The sequence below is a fragment of the Strigops habroptila genome, chromosome 2 (assembly GCF_004027225.2).
Source record: "Strigops habroptila isolate Jane chromosome 2, bStrHab1.2.pri, whole genome shotgun sequence".
Taxonomy (NCBI): domain Eukaryota; kingdom Metazoa; phylum Chordata; class Aves; order Psittaciformes; family Psittacidae; genus Strigops; species Strigops habroptila.
The window spans coordinates 11,303,756-11,328,223 of NC_044278.2; the positions used below are offsets into that span (position 1 = coordinate 11,303,756).

Below are 24,468 nucleotides of genomic sequence, written 5' to 3' on the forward strand. Positions count from 1 at the left end.
TTGAGCACCTGCAGAGCTTTCACCTCTGGGTATTACAGCACCTTTGCACTTGAGCTTCGTGCCTTGACAAAATTATGAGAGTACAATTCCAAGTGTTAGAAATCTGCATGTGTGTGCAGGAGGAAGGAAACCTTCCTTAATCTGACACACCTCTGGAATATCCCATCTCTCTCAATATTCCTGAAGACACTTTTCCTCACTTTCAACAATCCACTGCTTTTCATTGTTATCCTCTGACACTGTGTTCTCTTTTTTCAGGGCAATCAGAGTAAAGGAGTAGGTGAAATTTCCTTAGGGCTCAAGAGCCTATAATAGCTTCTGTTCTTAAATTCAGCACTCTGGAAAGTAGTGTCATCTGAACCTGAGCATGCTTCATTTCACAGTGTGGGTACCTGTGAATGGTAGCTCCTGTTGCTATGTATAGGAACTTGCTTATACACAGTTTGCTTATACACATGGATATTTATACTCACCTGACAAGATGGACTGCATTTGCTAATGATTTTATTGGACATTTGCCTCAAATCCTTCATTTCAGCTATCCTACTTCTCTGTGGAGCACTAGCTCTGCCAGAGCTTATTAGTCAGCTGATTCTTCTCACCATCCACCTGGAGATGGGTACTACTGCTCATTTCTTGCATGTCCATGCTGTCTCAAATATGTGTATCAGAACAGACTCCATGGAGAATTTGAAACTGTCCTATTTTATATAATTAGCTGAGACTTTACCTCTAGATTATTATGAAAGAAACAGATTTTTTTTTCTCCTTTCCTCAGACTTCCAATAAGCCGTAAAAGCCACACTGCATAAATTTCAGTACAGGAAAGCAGAGCCACTGAACAAAGCACCAGATTCTCATGCACCGGCTAATGAAAATGGGGATTTCAAAAATCTTTGTGATGATCTAAATTTCCCTTTCACACTAAAGGTCATGGATATATTCAGATATCTCTGTGTTTCCCTAAGGTTGGCACCTAGACAAATACTGAGATCAAAGGCTTAAAAACTGAGGCGGAAGGCTTGTTATCCAAGCCTAAGTAGGAGTTTATCACCAGATGATAATAGTTTCTTCTAGCCTTAGAATCTTAGGTTTTGGGTCACTTTTTCAGCTGCCAAAAATCTAGAATCATCCATAAGGCAAATGTGCAGAGCTAAAACCATCTATGTCAAAACCTTTCTGGAAACAGTGGACATAGTAGCACTCAGGCCTACCTTCTAACTTTTTCAGCCAAAAATATACTAACACTTCATCAGCATTACAGAAAATGCTATTATGTCACACCAGAATGGTTCCATTAGCGTGCTTCCAGATGCATTTCTTTCCTTCTTTGTCTGAATGGGATCTGGATGGCAATTTGTCAATGAGTTATTTAACTTTTCCTTTCCTGATGCAACACATGATATTAAATAATACTGTACATTGGAAGAAGCAGAATTAAAATGTAATTTTACCAAAATGAACAAAACCAAGTATTTTTTGAAGTCTTCCTAAAGACATTCTTGGAATGACTGACTTGTTGTTAAACTTCATAGTTTGCAGAAACTACTGAGCAAATCAAGCTTGCTTTATTTATTTTAAAAAGGCTTTCAACGGTGGTTTCTGAGATCATTGTGTTTTGCTCACTGGTGTTTTCAGTTCTTATCTATATGGGTGTGGTTAAGATGTGGGTAATGAGTTACTCCATCTGCAGTAACATGTTCTCCGAAACAAACAAGAATTCAATTGTTCAGATTGTATGGATGGGAAACAAGGTGCTATTTTGTGAGCTGTTGGTTTGGGACTGAGGCTGCCTTGAAGCAAGAAAAGATGACTCAAAAAAAATTCTTTCAGAAAAGCAATAAGGTTAGAGCTGGCTGGGGTTTTTTGATTAAAGAGAAATGTCAGTTCATTGAAACAAAAATGTTTTACAGAGTATCTTAGTTTGTATTTATTTTATTTTCAAGAAACTATTTTGTAAGGCAACATGACCACTTGCTGTCATGCTTAGCAGGCTGCTCTGTGCTTGGCCTTTTAAGAATTGGGAGAGTCTTACCAAGACTAGATCATCAGAATCTTTCTGAATCACTATAGCAAAATAGAGCTATGTAGTGCAAAACTGCTGGAATCAGTCTGTTCTGGATCAGCCTATGATAAAGCATAACAACAGTGACCATTACCTAGATACTAGACTCAGAATGTCTCCACCTATCTTAGAATTCTGAAGGTAAAAGAGAATTTAAAATATTGTCTTTTCTATTTTTGAGAGACAAGTGATGACCTGTGGGACACAATAATTTCAAGATGTCTTTTAGGCTGACAAGCAGTCAGTCTATGGAAAGATTTTCTGAATAATTTAATGTATTCAGTCCTCTATCTGAAATAATAAACACTCCCACCAAGGTTATTATTTCTAAGGTAAAATTTCGTGTACAAAATCTTGTTAAAAAATAAACTGTGGCCGTCTATATTTATGAAATTTACTTGCATTAAAAATACTGTCTTTCCCTTCCTTAGATGATGAAACGGATCCTTTCTTAGCAAGAATTCTGAGCATTCCTTCTGTTCACATTCCAACCATAGTTTCTCCTGTTACGTCATCTTCAGGAAAAAAAGATAAGCCAGTCAAACAAAAATCAGGAAAATCTCAGCCACCTGCAAAAGCAAACAATAGCAAAACAGGCCCTCCACCTCCTGAGGACCTGGTGAAGCAAGAAGAAGAAAAGGTGAGAGATTACACATGATCCAATGAAAACAGAAAAGAAACGACAAAAATTTGAATACATAAACTTACGAAACAGAAACATAGATTCTTCTCAGAGGGACTTGAACTGTGCCTTCACAAATTCCTAACTATTTATAGTGCTTCTAAGGATATATTTTACTCATCCCATTGTTCTCAAATGTACATATTGGCAGCTAGCCTTTATGACTTTATGTGTAAATCATAGAATCACCGACTGGTTTGGGTTGGAAAGGACCTTAAGACCATCCAGTTCCAACCCCCTGCCGTGGGCAGGGACACCTCACAGTAGACCATGTGCTCAAGGCTCTGTCCAACCTGACCTTGAACACTGCCAGGGATGGAGCATTTACCACTTCTCTGGGCAACCTGTTCCAGTGCCTCACCACCCTCACAGGGAAGAACTTCTTCCTTATAGCTAACCTGAACTAGGGTTAAATACAGTGCAGGCTTATTAGAAAAAAGAGATAGCTTCTATTACAAAGCGACTGTGAGGAGAGAGTAATAAGACAAGAATGAGACATACTGAGAGTTGTAAGAATAGAGTGGGAAGACTCTAAACACGATATACCTATGCTGCTTTCATGATACCCAGTGGATGAAGTAATGTTTCAAGATAGATTCTGTCCATATCCACAGAAAGACCTGCTTGCCTAATTTCAACAAGTTTAGTTAGGTATTTAAAGAGCATGAGCATGGAAAGTGATGCAGGGAGTTGCCAAACAGCACTCAGCATAACATCCAGTGATTGTGTGGCACAAATGAACCCCATACAAACAAATACCCCTGCCTTTAGAATTCTGTCTAGAGGACATTTGAGTTCCTCCTCTCCTTCCAAAAGGCTTTTTACTATTTGGTTTAGAATGTCTTTGACAGAGACTATTACTAGAGCATGCAGCACCCAGCTGTGTGAGTATTGTGCAAGTATTTTAGAGGACAGGGTTAGAATCCAAAGCAAACTTGAGAAATTCACATGGACGTGGTCTGTAAAATAGGATGTAATTCAGTATGTCTACAGAATGGATAACGGCTCTATCAATAACAGTTCTACAGAGAAAGGTCCGAGAATGGCAATGGATCACAAGCTGTACGTAAGTCAGCAATGCCATCTTCCTGTGAAAAGGGCAAAGACCACATTGAGGTGAATAAACAGGAGTACCGCCTGCTACATACATGAAGTTATTTTCCATTCAGAGCTGGTAGTGCTTCAGTTGAAGTATTGTGTCCAGTTACAGATATTGCACTGCAAGAAGAACATGGGCCACACTGAAGAGTTTTTAGAAAAGCACCAAGAAAAATGAGAGGTCTAGAAAACTTGATGGGTAGGGAAAGATTAAAAGACTTAGTTTGGGTTTGTTTGCTCAAGAGTTGAAAGACAAAATAGCCTTCTGTAAAGAGCTAAAGGGACACCATCATTTCTTCTGCTATCCCATAGAATCAGAAGAAATTATCAGAAGTAAACGAATTTTCTGCAAGAGAGATTCAGGCTAACCTATAAGAAAATGTCAGTAAGGTTAATCAAGGTAAAGTACTAGAATAGTTTGCCAGGAAACCTTCAGCCTAGAAATTTTTAGGATAGGTGGCAAAGCATCTGCCAATTTTTCCCTATATTTATATTCCTAAAAATGAAGAATATGGGGTAATCCCAGGACAAGTTGTCTCTGTTACTTCGGTCTGCAACCCAGAACCGTTTTCATCTTACGACTACTGGCATAGTGTAGTTCATTGTCACATAGATTTTGAGGGGAATGCCATCAAAGGGTCCACTGTATGTTTTCCAAATGTTCCAGGGTCTTCAGATGTTCCTTAGGTCAGCCTCATCTTTTCTAGTCACCAGAAGAGTTTCCACTATGGAGCAATGCAAAGAGCATTACCTGTTTTGACTGCCAAACATTCCTTCCTGTTCTTTTCTCAAGTCAGTGCCATATTTGCAGCAGACTGAAGTAGTGCTCTACTTACCTTTTGTGCTCTTTTAATGATTATAGGCAAAATAATTGATGTGCAACTTCAAAATTATTTCTCTTCTGCCACATGTCCATTTATTGTCATCTTGACACTGTGCATAAGATAGCACAGTGACTCAGCAAAATTAATAAAGTTAGTAAGGGTTGTTCTTCAAGGGTTAATGAAGAGGAATGACGGAATATAGCACAACCAAAGCAAATAAGCTAATGTTTCCACTTCAGAATCCATAAACTCTCAAAACGTTAAAAGTGGTAGAAAGCACTTTCTTTTTTAATGTTTTGTAACAACTGAAAACTGTAGTCTGTTTTTTTACTTTATTCTTTTAAAATTTGGAATGAAACTAATTCATGTTTCTGTAGATAGAAATGGAAGAATCGGTTTCTCCAACACAAGTGACGTCTGCTGCTCCTACTTTCTCAGGTTTGAACGTCTCCTGTCCCAATGGACTAGTAGTAACTTTCCTTGGTGAAAGTTTTGGAGGTTAGTTTTCTGAGCCACTACAGAGTAAGGAATTTAAACCAAGTTAAAATTACAGAAGAAAATAGTTTCTGCCTTGATGGGTTTAGATGTATAAACGGTATGACCAGTTTAATGTCTCAGATTGCTAAGTCTCTCATAATGTCTATTTAATAGTGTTTGCAACATAATGTGTTTTAATTAAAAAAAATTAAAATCTAGAATTGCAAGTTATTGGATGTAACAGACTGTGGGAGGGAAACAGCAATCCTAAAAAGCACATGGGAGTCATGTTGGATAATCAGTTGAATATGCATGTATATTGGAATATAGAAAAAAGCACAAATTCAATTCATAAATGCATATGTATATGTATAGGAATCAGTGTCATTTAATACCTATGTATAACGAATCTGTCCAGCCCAGGCTGTATTGGACATGCTAACTATGTGAAAATAGATCAGCACAACTGCAGAGGTAGCCATATCCAGGAATAAAACAGATTTATCACACACGCACGAAGTAGATGCCAGTAGTAATTCCAACATATCCTATGTGTGAGCTGTTGCATAAAACTCGACAGAGTCATTTGTCTTCCTGGCAACTGATGAAACAACATACATCTTAGGAATCAGCCAAGCAGTATGCCCAGTGCATATAAATTAGCAAAAAATAAGAAATTTGTAGTAAATAGCATTAATAAATGTAATATGGTACACAAGGATCCAGCACAAACTTATACTCATATGAGAGAGGAATGTCTGGATTATTTTTGGGGGGCCACATCAATCTGAACTGCTAGTAAAAGCTTCCCTCATTTTTCTTCTCACACATCTTTTCCCTTTTAATGTCAAAATCATAGAAACATAGAACAGCCCACCTTGGAAGATCATGTAGTCCAACCTTTTGTAGAAAAGGGAGCCTAGATGAGATTGTGTAGTGCCCCGTCCAGTTGCATCTTGAAAACCTACAGCAATGGGGTCTCTACCACATCCTCAGGGAGGTTGATCCACTGAATGATTGTTCTCACTGTGAAAAATTTCTTTCTTATATTGGGATGAGACATCTCCTGGTGCAACTTGTACCCATTGTCCTTTGTCTTCTCCATGCAGCTCTTTGTGAAGAGGGAGCCTCCATCCTCTTTGTAGCCACCCTTTAAGTACTAGAATACTGTGAAGAGGTCCCATCTGAGCCTTCTCCAGGGAGAAGGGACCTAACTCCTTCACCCTTTCCTCATAGGACAGGTTCTCCAGTCCTTTTATCATCTCCGTGGCCCTCCCTTGGACCCTTCCAGTCTCTCTGCATCTTTCTTGAATTGTAGGGGCCAGAACTGGACACAGTACTTCAAGTGCAGCTTGAGAAGTGCTGGATAGAGTGGGATGATCACATCTCTGTCTCCGCTAGTAAAGTCCCTGCAGATGCAGCCAGCTTGCCAAATTTTTCCAGTTTAGGGTAAATGTGCTCTGATCAGTCTGGTATGAAGTAAAGAAGATGCAGAGGGTTTTCAAGGGTACACAGTTTGGCAAGGAGCAGAAGTTGAAATGTTGAATAGATGAGGTGAACAGCAAATATGGACACATCCATGTTGTTTTGACACACCTACCATGATTGTACTCATTCATATACTCAACACACTGCCATAAATGAATCTAAAAACCTTACTTGTTCTAGTAGACAAAATTTCATTTTCTATACAAACTCAAACTTGGTGAAACTCGGGAAGTTTTTTTTCATCTTTATAGGCAGTTAGGAAATTCCTCTCACCTAATGTCAGTCTTTCAAAAGTTCAGCATCCATAATAAATCCATCTTCAAATTTCACATATTTTCTATGGAAAAGACAGACACCTCCACAGGAGGATGCAGTTTCTGAGTAGATCACTGCTTTGAATTGTCTCTGGAGAAGAGAGTCTGTCCCTTACTCTGTGGATTAGAGAGGAAGCTAAGGAGGGTTAGTCTTACTTGCCTAAAGTTGCCTAACTTCTGTAGAAACCATGGTGCTGGGTGTTTAGCACGGTTTGAATGTGCTGTGCAGTATAAAGTAATTCAGAATTTGTTTTCATATTTGAAAGGTGAAGCCACTGCAGCTGAAGTTGACAAAGAGGTGGTAAAGGAAAGGGAGGCCAAAGCAGATGAAACCACGGAAGAGGAGGCCGAGGCAGATGAGGCAAAGGAGGGAGAGGTTATGGATACTGGAGAGGAGGAGGAACATGAGGTTACAAAGGGTGAAATAAAGCATGAAGACACCAAAAGAGAACAGGACAAGGAGCCCACTTGGGAAATTCTGGTTAGGCAGAGTTATCCCCAAAACTTAAAGAACTCTCATCTATATACATCTGTGGCAAGGCAAGCAGAACAAGAGGTGTCAAGAGTCATCACCAGTCAAGGAACTGTCATAAAGTACCTGATGGATGGATCTACTGAGGTAGGTTTAATAGAATTAATTGAAAGCAGCCTGTGTGCAATTACCCTTAAACTTGCGCTTGTCAACTGAGATAGAGAATTGTCCAGTTTGTAGATGAAGGAGTTAAGTAACCACTGAGTTACGCAGCCATGTCAAGACATGCTTTTGGCTTTGTTCAGGATCAGAACTTGAGGCACATAGGGAGTTTTAATGATGAAAATTTTAGGCAACTTTGGGATTGGGAAATACCTAAGTATGGTTTTGAGGACTGCGTTCCTGATCAGTAAGTAACTCTTGAAATGTTTCTTTATGTTGTCTATTTGGTTTCTACATTGTATCTTCTCCCTGGAACAATTATATTGATTTGTAAATGAATTCAGGGACAGTTGGGGTAATTCTAGGCTTTGTCTGCCACACAGGGAACATGGATATCAAGATTTGAATGTAATGGACAATAGATCTCAGAAAATAGCTGTAATAGAAAGAACTATGACTTCTTTTTGTTAGCTGTCTTGGTGGCTAAAAAATTAATAGTAATCCTAGACATGTGGAATACCTGAATACAGATCAGTATGGTGATACAGATGCATTACCACTGCTACGAAGAAAATAGTCATGACTTTTGACCACTTAAATAGTCAAAGAATAATCTTTACTGTTTACTTCTATAATGCCTATTTGTCACCATTTACGTGAACTGCAGCAATTAGCAGTCCTTGGGGCAATGATTAATGGGATTAATTCTTCTCCTCTCCCCTCTTCTCGCATTCCCTCCCCTCCCTTCTCCTCCCTTCCCCTCCCTTCCCCTCCTCTCCCTTTTTAGGGAGCTTCTTTATTCTTGTATTCATTTGGAGAGTTTTTACTTTTTCCCCCTCCATCACCCACAATATTCCAGTGGCTACTGCATTTGCAACATATTCTTTTGAGACTTTCTGTTGGTGTTTGAAGTGATTTTAACCTCTAGTATGTCCTTGATCTCTGTAGATTCTGTTTGCTGATGGCACAGTGAGTAGGAGTCCTGATTCTGGCCCTGTCCTACCACCACCTGCAATTCCAGATGACATGCAACTGTTACTGGCATCTGATCTTTTACCTGAGACCAGCACTAAGAAAGGTAATATTTCCATTGTTTTGGATAGATTTAAAGTAAGAAAGGCTGATGATACTTGATAAAGGGCATCTTTCTTTAGTATGAAAATTCTGCTAGTACAATTCTATCTGTACTCTACTGCTCCACACTGCTGATTTGATACCTTCATGGCAAAAAACTTCTACTCCAGATTTGTTTTTCTTTTAACATGCTAGGACTCTAATAAGTAAAAGTATGTCTAAGAAGTACATTGTTACCAAAATGATTCAACACAAAGCCTTTTAAAATAAATCCTTGTAACTACAGTCTTGTCAAATCCTTACTTAAGTGTTACACGGTTTTTAGCCTTGTTGTTGAGAAATGCTTCTTTCACAGAGGACTTAGTGTATTTTTCTTTCTCATTGTAAGTATTTCAAGACAACTACTATTGGTCATTAGCAATTGGTCGTATGGGCTTGAGATCTGTGTCAGTATAACCACTCTTACCTTATTTTGTTTGACTGAGAAAGGACCAAGTAAAAGTCTACTTCATACCTCAGAGTGTAGTTCAAAAACACCATCAGCGCTACTTAGTGCACAGAATAATTATGACCCGTCATAATATTAACTTAGAATCTATTGGTAGTATGTGAATAAAAATTGCTGACAAAGAGAAGGTCTCTCAGACTTTCTGAGTTATCAAATCCAGCGCTTGTTCTTAGGATAACTGGTTGGACATTTGAGAACTTCTCTGATGAACCATCTTCTAATTCTCAGTCTCACTGTCTGTGGCCAGTGCATATCCTTTACTCATGATTGCTTTCCCCCACTCACTTTTCATCTCCACTGCTTAGTCATGACAAATTTGTAGTGAACACTAGACACTTAGTCTAAGTTTCTTATTTTGAATATGGGAGACTAGAGTTCTCCATCACATTCTTAATATGATCATCGTCCAGTTGCTTTTCACAATAGAATCTGTCCCCCTTTTCTTCTGATGCACCACAGGATTGTGTTTGCCTTTTTTTATTAGTGTATTTTCATGCTGGTAACTTGTAGTCATTCTGTATGGATGATTCCTCCAGGTCTTTCTTTTATTCTACTGTTGCAAACATGTCTGAAGCAGATTTCTATTCTTTTACACATTAAATTTCATTCTAATAAGCTGTATCAAATTCCTCTTACTTTAATCTTCAAGCTCGTGGGACTGTTTTGGATGCTTTTTTCCCCTGTAATCCATTCAGATTTTCGTCTGCATTAATAGTCCCTTTCCAAAGTCATGTCACAATCAGATGTCAGTAGCATGCTCTTCACTTTTTCTGTGTCATTAATGAACACATTAAGTAAGGTTAGTTCAAGGGCACACCTTTGAATAACAGGATTTGTAATTTCCTTCCAGCCTGATAAATGTTCTTTCAATTGTGTCAAAACCAGTACTCACAGAAACTCTGCACTTCATTGATTTTCTTTTGCCTTAGAGAATACCAAGTCTAATACAGAAATTTTTGTTTCAGCAGGAAAAGCCCAAGACAAAACCAACAAATTACACCCAGGCAAGGATGAGTTGTTTGAAAATGCTGTACAGGATGTGGTTAATTCTGAGCAAGCTGAGGTGAACCAGGCAGGAACCTGGATAACAACGACTCCATCAGGCATTCAAGTGGGCACTGAGGAAGGAAAGAGAATGGATCTGAAACCAGTCTTAATCTATCAGGCAACTGACCCAGCCGATGGAACGGTATTACTATTTTTGTGTTGTTATAGCACTGTCTACTAAGCTAAGAGAGCTGCCGTCATATGTTGTAGGTTTTGGTCTTTGAACACATAGGCTATAGGTTGTGTTATTACACTGTTACTAATACAAAGACTTTAGATTTTGTTGAAAATGTGATTCCTCAGTCTCTGAAGTAGATAAAGTAGCACTAGCTTCTTCAGAATGTTATTACATAATGCCTTGTATTACTGTTGTTGCTGTTTCAACTATCACAGTGCTAAATAAATGAGTATTCCTTCATTCTTTCAGGTTATGACTGTACGAGATGATGAAGTGATAATTGTTGAGAAGCTGGATGGGAACAGAGTCGTAGATCATGCTGACGGTACTAGGATCATGACTTCTTATAAAAACTGGGAAGAACTTTTTGTACCCAAGCATAGTGAGGAAACAGGTAAAATCAAAAGGGGAACACTTGTCTCTGCTCTGTCTTGTGAAGCAGATAATTGTCAAAATATATACTAAAGAAGGCTTATACCAGTAGCCTAAATAACAAATTCAGTAGTGCAGTCTGGGCTTAGTTTGTCTCCTTGGTCTTTTTTTCAGCAGTATTCAGCACAAAAATTACATTGCTTCAAACAAGCAAATTTCCTTCTTTCGTGGCCCACTTTCACCATGAGACCACAGTGCTGGAGTTCTAGTATGTTCGTTGCCCTCTTTTCACCTACCCTTATACTAGCAAGCAAGCTGATTTGAGTCTTAACTGAAGAAGTGGAACTTCTGTTTGCCTGAAATTAGTGGGGCTAATGGTTCTCTGTGTTTCTTCTGGCTGGCAGTATATTCAAAGGAAGTATTCAGGAATATCTCCCTATGGGATTTTTACAGCCCAGAAAGCCAACCATACTCTGGGCTGCATCAAAAGAAGTGTGACCAGCAGGTTGAAGGAGGTGATCCTGCCCCTTCTACTCTGCTGTCATGCAGTTGTGGTGTCCTCAACATATGAAGGACATGGAACTGTTGGAGCAAGTACAGAGGAGGCCACGAGGATGATCAGGGGCTGGAGCCTGTATGAAGACAGACTGAGAAAGTTGGAGCTGTTCAGCCTGGAGAAGAGAAGGCTTTGTGGAAACCTCAGAGTAGCTTTCAGTATCTGAAGGGTGCTGGAGAGGGACTCCATTAGGAACTGCAGTGATAGGACAAGGGGTAAACGGTTTAAACTGAAACAGGGGATGTTCAGGTTAGATATAAGGAAGAAGTTTTTTACTGTGAGGGTGGTGAAGCACTGGAACAGGTTGCCGAAGGAAGTGGTAAATGCTCCATCCCTGACAGTGTTCAAGGCCAGGTTGGACAGAGCCTTGAGCACATGGTCTGCTGTGAAGCATCCCTGCCCATAGCAGGGGGTTGGAACTGGATGATCTTAAGGTCTTTTCTAACCCAAACCATTCTATGATTTCAAAAATCAAAACACTGACCTCAAACTGATCTGTCTATTCAACAGGAAGGAAATGGTCAGATTAACATACCAGTTTGATTGTTTTCCAAGATTTGTGCTGCTGAATAGTAATTTCTTCATATCTTAAGAGCTTGTATTACAGGCATTAAGAATTTCAGTGTCTCATTGTTCTGTATTATTTCTTAGATAAGCCCTCAGGAGCTACCATGAAGAAGGTGAAATGTATGCAAGTAGAGAATCCTGAGTTTGCTACTGTTATAATAAACTGTGAGGACGGTACCTGTTGTACCATCTTTGGAGATGGGACACGTCTTATTGCAAAGCCACAGGGAACATATCAGGTGGGAATTATTTTCAGTTTGTGACAATGAAATTCATCTTTGTGTTACAAGTTCCCTGTCACCAGCAACTCTCACCTTGACTACTTTAACTCCCTTTTCTATAGCCTTCACAAATCCTGTGATTCTCTCTCTTTTATATTCTGCCAATATTTGGATACTTGCTCACAACTGTATAGTATAGTTAAATCACAATCTTAAATTTCCTGAAGTTAAAGAAAAATACTACAAAGACTAACATCAGCCTGCCTCCTGGATCTTATCTTCTTTCTCTCCCTTCAGTCCTTCAAAACTGGATGACTCAGTGGTAACGGTCTGAAATCTCTCCTCTTGATTTGCATCTGTTTTTCATTTTCATGGTACCTCTGAACTGAAGATTCCACCTCTTAGGACTGAACCTCTTCCCTTTTTTACTGTCATAGGTTTTACCCATGAAGACAGGATCCCTTTTCATTGATGAAGATTGCTCAGCAGTTTATACCCATGAAGTTGACAGTTTCATCAGCAAGGAAGAAGAGAAACAGCCAGGGAGATACATTATGAAACACACTTCCAGCACTATTTGTGAAATGGTGGATCCTGAAGGAAATATTTTCAAGGTAAAATAAATGGAAGGGAACAAGTAATTTTAAGTAATTTTATCTCGTAAACATTTCTCATAGTCAGCTTGAAGCCTTGTAATACTTAAAGTAGCCTAGCTAGCCAGAAGGGAACAGCTTCTGAATCAGGTCTCTGAAATGTTCTTAAGTATGCGATGGGTTTCCTTTTTTTGGTATTTCCCCCTTTTTAGAGAGACTGAAATAAAACACATGGTCTTCAGTTCACCTCACCTGTAAGCAAACCTTAATTAGCATGACTTGGATTAGAGCAAAAAATCAGCTCTGCAAATGAGGACATTTGCTTTTCAGAAAGTCCATAGAAACACTCTAATCTGCCTGGTAAGGCAACTGTTGTAAAAGGAATGATTCAGTCTTTAAAGTCATACTGTTTGTCCTGTGATCCTTTCACACCTAAGAGATACTTTTGGGCTAGGTTAGTGCTTAGTTTTGAGTTCCAGAATCATCACCTAAGTGTCTGTGACCTGCATACTGTTTTCTAAGTAAGGTTCTAATTAAAGCTTCCAGATGTGACATCCTTAGAGTATCCTTTCTATTGTTGCAACTGTAATCATTACCAGTTTTCCATATTCCTGCAAAACAGCACTGAGGTTTTCCTGGACATACTCATTGTAACAGTGTTTAACTTGGCTGAAGAAGCAGTGCTTGTATAAATTTATTATATATGTCAATCTCTCCATAATAAATTTTGAACTGATCAACCAGAGCGATAGAAATTTCAAAGATGTCAAGTTCCTATAAATCAATGCAATTCAAAGCAGCAAGGAGGTTGCTTTGTTATCAGCATCAGCACATTCTGCTTTTTGTCAGCTGATACTTAAGGAACAAAGGAAGGGGGTTGAGGAGGCTGTGGGAGCAGTTGGAGGTATCATAGGAGCAGTGATCATAGGGGATATGGGTGGTAGTAAGAAAGATGAGATTAATGCAGTATGAGGGGATGCAGACATGAAGAATAACTGTAGGGAAAACAAGTTTCATTGGTTTTGCCATTAATGGAGTATCTTCTATTTACATCATCCCACTATTTTACTCTCAGGACCCCATTTTCATTGGATAAGTGCTCATGTGATGGAGCAGGTAACCATGTGGGTAAAATACCAGTAACAGCTCATGGATCTGAGCTTCTCATTGTGCACAGATATGATAGGAGGCATCCAGCTTTTGGATCCTGCCTGCCTGATGTTACAGTCAGGTATTATCCAGTTCTCACCTTCTGCATGTTTGGTAGGGATAGTAACCAGGTGCAGGTGTAATAGGATCAGTTCTTCCTCTGTCCTAGTCACACCTGAGACTACAGTGAAAAAGGTGTGGGCTGGGTATGTCAGATTCAGTTAGCTCATTGGCTGCCCTTTAAATCACCCTGTTTTAAACTGTATCTTCCAAAGGCATTATTATTCCTGGTTAGGTTATTATTCATTGTTGGCTACCTTATTTCTGTATGTTAATGGCACATTAGTTAATAATCACACAGTATTTTCAAGAAGGAATATAGTGTAGAAATTTACTCGGTATTATCATAAGATAATCTGAGACCATATTTTTAAAGTAAATGAATGCCTGAAAAGGGCCTCCTCTATAAATATATGCTTATATATATCTATAGGTAGACAGATACAAATATATAATCTGTATCTATATCATCTGTATCTCTTCATATATCAACATGCATACAGATGTGTGTACATATTTATTCACATTTGCCTATACCCATATATACAGCCACACCTGTATGTATGTATATACACATATTTATATATACACATTTATATTTGTATATACACCTATATATAGTTATATATGTGTGTACTGTGTGATCATTAACTAACATTAGCATATAGACATACATATGATTTGTTTATGTCTCTCTGTGTGTTGGTGTATATACATAGATGCATATATACCTCGCAGAGATACATCAATGGCTGAGTATACTGTTACTTGACTTGACCAGCAAGTGAGTATTTTTGTGTGAAGTTGCCTACTGGAGCCTGCAGGTAAGTATGATGAATGTGGAATGCAAGCATGGATGGCCCTGTTTGACAGCTAACAGTCCTTGAGCATTTGTTAAATATCAGCATGCGATATTAGTATTTATGATATTGGATATGGCATGTCTTCCTAGAAATGTTTGGTTTGCCTTTTTCACTGTGTTTTCAGTTTTCTTCTTCATTTCTTTTTCAGGTTGTTCAACATGAAATATGTTTTTTCTGTCTCTTTCACTGAGCTAGGTCATATTAAAGTTCAGCACCAAGTTGCTGTTTTAAAAGTATCATATAACTCAAATAATTTTATATAATTTCTATTATAGGTCATGGCTGATGGCAGCACAAATGTGTGTGTTCCTAGCATTGGCTCCAATAACAAGGAGGACAGAAGTTCAGCAGCAGCACTCCAAGAAGTTAACAAACCCACCACTTATGATGAGCATGTCCCCAGGTAACCTGCAGTGGATTCCTAGGTTTACACTTTCTTCACTACACTGTATTTGTGCAGGGTTTGTAGATTTGCACTTCCTTTGTTCAGTACTCTCTATTTGCACGTTTGATGTCATCATGTGGGAGTCACATTTTCTTGATACAGTCTGATGTGTGTGGCTGGCTGTGTAGGTTCTTCATCATCAAAGCAGATGGTTCTGGAACCGAGCTCCTGCGGAACAGGGATGTACAAGAGTATCTGGCCAAGGTCTGTAGTGATCCTGCTGCTGCTGTCTTGCAGGATCCTGTAGAAGAACTTCCAGGTAGGAAACTTTTCTGACAAACTAATAACAAATAATTGGAAAGGCGGAGTCAGAAGTTTCAAAACTCTTTTTTTGGGCAGGAAATTCCAAAATGTTTTTCCCCATGTAGGCAAGTGCCCACACTTCTGGTGGCGAAGCATGAGGAAGGAGCTTGTGGGAAAACACAATACATAGCACCAACCACCTCATAGTAGCAGCACAAGAAGTTACGTCCCGAAATGATTGCTAATCAATGTAAAGTTATTTGGAGATACTGTGTTTCTATGAAATACACTGTGGTGGTGTAAGGTCCTAAGAAAACAAATATATCTTCAAAAAGACAAGAACATATGGTTCCCTTGGATATGGGGGGAGATGATAAGGACAGTTTGCTTCAAGCCATAAAGTACATTCTTCTCAAAGATTTATAACATAAGCTTGGGGAACAGCTTTCCCACCTGTCCTGGGTTCAGCTACAGCAGTCATTTTTTTTCCTTCTTAGTAGCTGGTGCAGTGCTGACTTTCAGGCCGAGAACAACGCTGATAACACCGATGTTTTTAGTTGTTGCTAAGTAATGTTTACTCCAACCAAGGACTTTCTCAGTCTCATGCTTTGCCAGGGAGGTGGGAAAGCCGGGAGAGAGCAGAGCCAGGACACCTGACCCAAACTGGCCAAAGGGGTATTCCATAGCACAGCATGTCATGCCCAGTATAGAAACTGGGGGAAGTTACCCGGAAGGCCCAGATCGCTGCTCAAGCCAGGCTGGATATCGGTCAGTGGGTGCTGAGCAATTGTATTCTCTCCCCTTGTTATTTCCCTTATCATTATTGTTACTGGTGGTAGTAGTAGTGGTTTTGTATTATACCTTAGTTACTGGACTGTTCTTATCTCAACCCATGGGACTTACATTCTTTTGATTCTCCTCCCCATCCCTCTGGGAGCAGGGAGAGGAAGAAGGGGGGGAATGAGCGAGCAGCTGCATGGTTCCAAGTTACGGGCTGGGCTTAAACCATGACATCACCTACTGCTCTTACCAAGTTTTGTACATTTTTAAATGCTACTTCTGTTCACAGCAATGACTGGTTCCCCATTGTAGAAACTGAATGAAATAATTTTGCCATGGGTAAAGAGAAAAGAGAAAAGGGCACTGAGATAGCCAGAAAGATCCAGAAGGTGGAAGGATCAGGAACATGGAGAAGATACCTACCCAGTGAAAATCCCAGTCAAGAAAACTTGCTCACAACCAGCTGTCATTTTTCATAGTAGCACATCTGCTTTTCCAGACTTCACACTCTACCTCTGACAGTACTGGGTCTATTTGCCTTGAGAGCAAGGCTTCACAATTTTGTGTCATTGTGGCAAAGTACCTCAGTGGCGATAGCCATTTTGAAGGCCACCTCTGAGGTAGATAATAGTAGATTAAGTAGATTTTTGGGCTGGGGTGGAAAAAATATTTTCATTAACATTAAAATTAATCAGAACAATAAAAACAAATCAGCTTCTAATGGAATCCATCCAGTGATAAGACTGTGAAGTACACACACTATACAACACCCAAGAATCAAAGCAAGAAGCATAGGCAGTTTGTTGTTAAAGAGTCAGAGTGTCTGCGCTTGTTCAAATATTCTGTAATCACCTGAGTGATCCAATATTATCTGTAGCCATGAGTATCACATTTTCACATGGACTTTTACGACATAATGATAAGATTTTTTTTTACACTTAGGTAAGTATATTTTTCTGGAGGTCTGAGGCACTTGTCCATCATTTTTTGCTTTGAACTAATTGTTGGCAAAATCTGTCTTTGAACCAGGTGTTTTAAGTATTACTGTCCTCTGCCCTTTGGCTGAAGCCTCCCCCTGGGTAATGAAGAAAGAACCAGAGAGTATTGTTCCTCCAAATCTTCAGCCAAGGACCCAGGAGGACACATATTCTCCTCCTGAGGTATAATTTTTCCAAAATTTTCTTTTCCTGCTTAAGCAATAGATGTTTGTCACTGTGAAATGGAGCTCTAAACAATGTGACATTGTGAAGTTTAGTTTCTTAAGCACACCAAGCAAGGGCTAGGCTGTGTCAGGGAAAATGTAGTCCCCTTGGGCTTCTTTTACACTCGGCGACGGAATATAGTAATTTTCAGGGGAGTTCATCTTGCCAGATAAATTGTGGCCAGGAATCCTCTGGCTTTATTGTCTAGAGCTGTGATGCTATAAGAAGAGCATTTTCACTGTGCTTTTCAGGAGTACTTTTCAGATGAGACACACATTGCCAATATGTGCATTTAGCCAGTAATATAAGTAGCCTCTTGATCTTTTGCTTGTTCTTGTCTATGTTCAGAGAAAGATCACAGATCCCTCAGTCAGAACATATATTTGGAGGGGTCTCTGCATTGGATCCGAGGAGCAGATGCGCTTGTCAGTACCTGTGCGAAAATGTCCTCATAAACTGCAAATCCGTCAGCTATTCCAGTATAAGCCACTCAGTGATGAACTAAGAGAAAAGCTGCAGCTTTCCCTCAAGGTAGTACAATCATACCCATTTATTCTTCCAGAGAACAAATTGGGTGACATGTATTTGCAGTATATACCTGAGGCAAAGAAAAAAGTCTACTAGAAGAACAATCAACATACATAGACAAGTGCTCTAATAAAAGTGTATTTCTGAAGCAGCTCAACTGTTCTACTCATCTCTTGTGAAATCTGTTCTCTGTATAAATACATGGGATCCAGTCCAGTACACATCACAGATCGTACACTAACAAATAGTTTCCTTGTTGTCAATATTGGTATCTGTTACTTTGCATTTACTTTGCTTAATGTTCGTTTCCCTTCACAAAGCCTTATGAACGTAAATCTATAAAGTTGTATAAGAATTTCTTACCCACCATAATTCTACAGTGAGTTTGGTCCCTGAGACACACTCTAGTCTTGGCTGTGTAATTGTTTTCATAAATCGGTAGAGAACATTTCCAGGTTCAAGTCTGAGTTCTGTCAATCTCTCCATGTCTAGAAAATAACTATGTAGCTTTCTGACAAAGTGTGTGTCTATCCCTCATTAGTGACTTGTTCATAACAAGGTGGAAGCTATACCTCATCTGCAAGTGTTCTGAGATGGAATCTGGAAGTTCTGTAGTTGATCCTTGTCAGAAGGTTCACGGTGTTGGTATAAAACATTGATTTCTTTAATTCACACTGGAAAGATGCTCTTAGAAGAGATTTTAGAGTGAAAACTTCATTATTACTTACCAATTAGAAAGGAACAAATTACACGTGTTCTATAATTTATAAATTTAACACCACAATCCCAAGCTGAGTCTCTCCATTGACCAGATCTGTTGTTGGCTATTAAAGAAAGAAGAACACTGTGGGTTACCTTGGGAAGGAAGAACTGCAATTGCTGACACCAAGAACACTGTGTAATAATGCTGTTACTGTGTAGTGGAAATATTCTCATTGCTAATATATCAATATTTAAGTAATAGGTTTTTTTCCAGAAAGAGGTATCTTTAATCTTTAGCCAAATATTCACTTTGTCAGAAATAAATCAAGATCTAAAGAAAAAGGTATTCTTCCTTCCTCTGTCTCCTTCAAGATTTAAGAGGTATAAAGGAATGAAAAAGAACTGGAAACAGATTGCTTCTGCAAACCTTGTCTGTGCATAAAGCTTGGTACTGCATATAGCTTTCCAGCAGATTGGTGTATTAGGACAATGTTTTCTAAGCACCCTTTCTTTCCATCCAACTGAGCTTCTACAGCATTCTTTTCTGTAGCACTTGGTGTGATTCTGGCAAAGTAAGACCCCGTCTAAAAACAGCCTGAGATTTTTTTCTGAAACTAATTTTTCAACTCTGATGATGTAAATTTAATTTTCCATAATAAGAGGAAATCAAATAGGAGGGAGATGGAGATCACAAACAAGGTTTGTTAGAACACCTTTTATTATTAAGCTGATCTTAATAATATCATTGATTATTATTAATAGTAGCTCTTTACTCGGCACATTCCTTTACTCACATAGCTCACATAGTTTACTGGAACACTTGTATGCTCACTTATACTTGCCTAGGCCTTTGCAACAGGTGGGAGGCCAAACCTACCTGCCTACTCAGAAGCAGGGGCATCACACTGACACACCAGGGGCATCTGGATATCTATTGGATGTGGTTCGAGTCACGCAGTTCATTGTGCATTGCAGTGTGTGCTATTGGTATGGTAGAGTTTCAGCAGACTCTTGGGTGTCCTTACTATGTTAGTTTTTGCATGTTCAGTAGTCTTGCTAATCTTCAGAGTCCTTGGTAAGCTTTCACATGCTACTTTCTCAGCAGGTACTTGTCTCTTTGACCTAAAAACTACTTCTCCATGCAGACTGTTACATATCTATATAATCCATTCCTAAAAATTGATAGACGGGACCTTTATGACATTGAGAAATAGCATACAAAGACATGCTGAGAGAGTTGGGGTTGTTCAGCCTGGAGAAGAGAAGGCTCCAAGGAGACCAGTACCTGAAGGGGGCCTACCAGAAAGTGGGAGAGGGGCGTCTTACAAAGCCATGTAATGATAGGACGCGGGGCAATGGCTTTAAGCTGAAAGAGGGGAGATTTATATTAGATATTAGGAAGAAATTCTTCGCTGTGAGTGTGGTGTGGCACTGGAACAGGTTTCCCTGGGAAATTGTGGATACCCCATCCCTGGAAACATTCAAGGCTAGGCTGGATGGGGCTTTGAGGAACCCACCATTGCAGGGGGTTAAACTAGATAATATTTCAGGTGCCTTTCAACTGAAACCATTCTATGAGTCTTTCTACAAACTCTTTTCCCTATATATGTGCCTTTAAGCCTATGTCTGCAAAGAAAACATCTGCATCTTTCTTGTTCTTTTTCATTGTTCCACCAGGAATATACAGACAACATTTTAAAGCAGGAAAAAGAGCTGGAAGAGATGAATGTAAAAGAACCACGAACAGAAGAGGAAAAGGAGAATGCTGCAAGCCTCCTTGAACTGGTTACAGTGAGAAAAATTACATTTTTAACTTCCTTTTCCAACAAAACCATTGTATTGCACTGGAAGTGCCAGCCTTAAAACACATCATTGTCTACTAATAAAATAGCAAATGTCAGGAAAGCATAGTGCTGGGTCTGCTGTAGTTTAATGGTAAAGCAGAGCCTCACTCAGCATTCAGCTGGGCTGCTGAATGGCACTACTGCCATTTTGGCGTAGCAGTGCTCAAAATAGTTCAAAAGTTTGGCTCTATGGAATGATATATTCTGAAACACACAGGCCAAAATTACTGAAATGTGTATACCTCCCCCCCCTCCCCCATTAAGATGAGAATGTTTCCAGTCTGTTGTCATTGCAGCTGGGAGACTTGTATTTCAACCATAGCCACCTCCATAGTGAGAGCTTAAGCCCTGCTTTTGAGATAATCAAAAAACAATTTGTAGGAATATTGTTATTGCTGCTGAGGAGCATTTATATTTTGGGGTAAAGGTACTCTGCTCATTTGCACAGATTATCAGAGCATGAAAAGGAGGGGAATAAGTAATGGGAAAGGTGGGTAAATAGGGGAAGAGGGACTTGGGGTAGCAGTCAGGAAATAGTGAGGTTAGTGAGAGATGAGTGGTAAAAGAAACAGAAGTGGGTGGAATGAATTAGGATGAATGAGAGAAACACTGCTTACATCTCACGGAAAGAGTGATCAGTTTACTTTCTTTCAGTTCTTAAAATAATTTGTTTCCTACAGCTTCTTTCAAATTTGGTACCTTGCACGATGTGAATTCACATCCTAAATCTTTAGTAGTTATTAAACACCATTTTCTTTTTTAGTCTCATTTAGGAAATACTTTTATTTCCATTTAATCAAATAACATGCATGTAGTGAATTCAGACATACTGAATTAAATATCTGGCACTTGAAAAGTGCGATCTGGCCATGTTAGTTTAAATATTCACTTCCAGATGATCTATTGACCTTTCAAAAGTGAGTGTATTCTAGCAAACAAACACATCTTAGCTTTACAGTCTACCTTTTAAACCTTGTCTCAACATGCAAAAATATTAGGAATGATACCTTTCCAATTTTAAATGCTGTTAATTTCCTTTTCCTGGCTTTCTGGATAGATCTATAACTTTATTCTAGAATGTAATAATGTTATTTTAACTTTATTCTAGAATCTGTCTCTGAACTTTTTAGCCAAGGTAGCATTTTCATTTGCTGAAACTAAAGCCTATTTTTTTATTTTACAAGCTTTGGTATATATTTTTTGCTCAGTATTTTCAAGTGACATACAAGTATTGGCGAGTAGAGAAAAGAAGTATCTAGCAAAAGAATCTGGAAGGAGCTCACAAGTTCTCTGGAAAGAGGAACATAGAGAAGCAATCTGTCAGCAACTACATCTGCCTCTATCTATTTGCTTTGATGAGATCCAGGTGCTGAATCTCACATGTTGCTTGGTTCCAATGAACTTGTCTAGTGACTTAATTACTATTGATTGTCCTGGCTACCACAAGCACATTTCCAGGTTCAGATTTCCCACTGGACAACTCTTTTCTGAGCAGTAGAGTCTCACTGTGGACCTTCCTGTGACCTACGAATTTGTGTCGCACTCCTCACAAGTCGTGATTGTTCCCTATCGCTGTTACAACCTAGACTGCCTGGTCATAGGATCTCTGGTTTTCAGGGACAGCCTGAGAATAAAGGAAACAGCTTAGTTTAGAGTTGCTTACCCCTCAAAGACTTTACTGTAAACCAGCTACAGGATTGCTCCTCAGTAATGAAGCCTATAACTTCTTGAACACGTTTTCCATTTGACTTCCTGTTGTGACCGTGAGTTTTAGATCTGGTTCAGATCCTTTGCAGATGGATTCAAGTTTGATTTGGAACTGGCTTAGTTGATTTAATAAACAGCAACTGTATAAAATACAAAGCCATCTGTGAAGCAGGTTATCAAGAAGGAAATTAATACCTCTTTAGACCAGGGAAATTGTACTTAATTTCCTTTTTTGCCAACTCATGTTTTTTAACACACTGAAATACCTCCATTCTTGTAGTCACATTCTCAAGTAACAACACTTGTCCTTTGAACAAGATGCTGTTGTTATGAAGTCTTACATGGTCACAGTTATTCCTTTTCATTTCAGTCCTTTCCTAACTGGGAGAAGTCAATTGAAAATCTCAGTGATAGAGGTAATAAAAATCGAATATCTTTCTAAATTGTAAAATATCATAGTAAGTTTTAAAGTACTGTAGTATTATTTTTAAAGGAGGAACATAAAGGTGAATTCGTCTGTGTGCTAGATGCTTCTGTGTGATTTTCACAGGTGATTAAAACTTATTAGCATCAATGTTTCAGTACCTCTAAAAAACAATTCCTATGTTTAGGCATATGTATTTGGCATTTTGACTTGCATTTCCATAGCAAAAGTTATAGTATTCAATCCCATAGTGATGCCAGTCTTTAAAAGGTTATTTTTCTGTCCTTCCTGCCTTGTCAAGAATATTTACGCTTGTTAAAAAAGCATACTCTGCAAAGTAAATGAAAACTGCTGCAACAAATGCTTGCTCCCCAGTTTCCTGATTCAAATGGAGGTGCAATTTTAACATAACATTATTAATGAAGATGATAGTGAGAAAGAAAAGCTCTTTAAAAGGTAAAAATAGAAAAAGCAGAGAAATAAAAGTCATCTTTTATGGTGAAAAAGCTGCCCGAACCCCCTGAAACACTGAGATATATTGTCATAGTCTAATCAGATTGTATCACTCAAATACTTTAATCTCCTAAATTTTGCCACAGAAATTTGTTTTCAACCGGGAAATTTCTTTACGTTCAAAGCATGAAGTAAACAACACATTTTATAAAATTTATAAAAATTTTTTTTCAGAGGATAGGGAAACTCCCTATTAAGCCCCAGAACTGGTCACAATCTTAAATAAGGGAAGACTGGCTTTTCTCCATTCTGCATACTGAACTAGTAGTTCCTTCCACAAGTGTTGATTATGGCTGCTTCAGAGATATAATTAAGCACAACTTAAATAAGCTGAGAGTAATAAAGGCTCCTGAAAGCCCACATTACTTTCTTCAGCTGGAGACAGAGACATGGAATGTTGCTCCCCAGTCAGAAAGTGACTGAATATCAGCAACTTCTCCTATTGACAGATATTTGATTTGTATCTTGAAAGATGATAAAGATATTTCAGGAAATACAGGGGGTATGAACTTAATCTGCTTCTTGTGCTTTCTACATTGAACTGATTTCTGCCCCTTCCTTCACAGTGGTACAGAATCTGTTAGGTTTTCATCAAGTGACAGAAAGATGCATTAAAAATATATCCTTCTAAGGTTTTTATTCATAACGCTTAGAAGTGCTTAGCAGACCACGCATATTCAATAATACTCTTCACCTTGCAGCTCACATAACTGAGCTATATGAACAGGCAGTGGCTTCTCCTCGCCAGTATCACAAAGCAAAGACAATCACTACGCAAGGAGAGGACCAGCAGCAGAGGTTCAGGTAGGACAGACCAGCGAGAACTGATGCAAATGTGAGTAACACAGAGGATGGAACCAAGCGCATGTGCAAGGCAATGTACTTAACTGGCTGTCATTAAGGACCGGCACCTACATCTCTAGACACGTATCACAACATTATACTACCTTTTCCTATGATTATTTTGTCTCTCTGTGCCTCTTTATCTGAAAGATGCTTTAAAGTTTGTTGGAAAAGGATTTTGAAGGTTTCTTTAAATAATACAATAAAAATGCAGATATGAGTGAACAATTTTGTACCAACTATAAAAGTCCAAGTCAGGAGTCACCTGAGATGTTAACAAAACATACTCTCATAAAGAACAGTTTTATTCCCAGGCTTATCTTGTAAATATGTTTGTGCTTATAGAACATAATGCTAGTTTTCTTATTTTCACTTCTCCTTTTGCTTCCGTTCAGCCCAGAAGGACTAACACCGGTGTCCAAGTGGCAGAGCAGAAAAGAAGAGCACAGGTAATAGCATTAGTAGGA

General features: G+C 38.8%; 1 protein-coding gene across 7 annotated transcripts in view; it reads left to right on the forward strand.

The window, feature by feature from the left end:
- The window catches only part of SPAG17 (sperm associated antigen 17), a 101,717-nt gene that overhangs the window by 66,292 nt on the left and 10,957 nt on the right, over nucleotides 1-24,468 (forward strand). For 3 of the 7 annotated variants that reach the window (XR_003989435.1, XM_030471962.1, XM_030471964.2), the window contains 16 exons: nucleotides 2,497-2,705; nucleotides 5,047-5,167; nucleotides 7,215-7,567; nucleotides 8,531-8,660; nucleotides 10,130-10,353; nucleotides 10,639-10,783; nucleotides 11,969-12,123; nucleotides 12,543-12,719; nucleotides 15,046-15,173; nucleotides 15,344-15,474; nucleotides 17,268-17,398; nucleotides 17,789-17,971; nucleotides 20,348-20,461; nucleotides 22,592-22,637; nucleotides 23,860-23,962; nucleotides 24,397-24,450. Coding sequence is in view for 6 of the 7 variants with exons in the window: in XM_030471962.1 (XP_030327822.1) it covers nucleotides 2,497-2,705; nucleotides 5,047-5,167; nucleotides 7,215-7,567; nucleotides 8,531-8,660; nucleotides 10,130-10,353; nucleotides 10,639-10,783; nucleotides 11,969-12,123; nucleotides 12,543-12,719; nucleotides 15,046-15,173; nucleotides 15,344-15,474; nucleotides 17,268-17,398; nucleotides 17,789-17,971; nucleotides 20,348-20,461; nucleotides 22,592-22,637; nucleotides 23,860-23,962; nucleotides 24,397-24,450 (2,404 nt within the window). In the remaining variant the exon portion in view is untranslated. The remainder of the gene's footprint in view (nucleotides 1-2,496; nucleotides 2,706-5,046; nucleotides 5,168-7,214; nucleotides 7,568-8,530; nucleotides 8,661-10,129; nucleotides 10,354-10,638; nucleotides 10,784-11,968; nucleotides 12,124-12,542; nucleotides 12,720-15,045; nucleotides 15,174-15,343; nucleotides 15,475-17,267; nucleotides 17,399-17,788; nucleotides 17,972-20,347; nucleotides 20,462-22,591; nucleotides 22,638-23,859; nucleotides 23,963-24,396; nucleotides 24,451-24,468) is intronic. The other 4 variants (XM_030471966.1, XM_030471967.1, XM_030471963.1 and 1 more) reach the window with 3 other exon arrangements.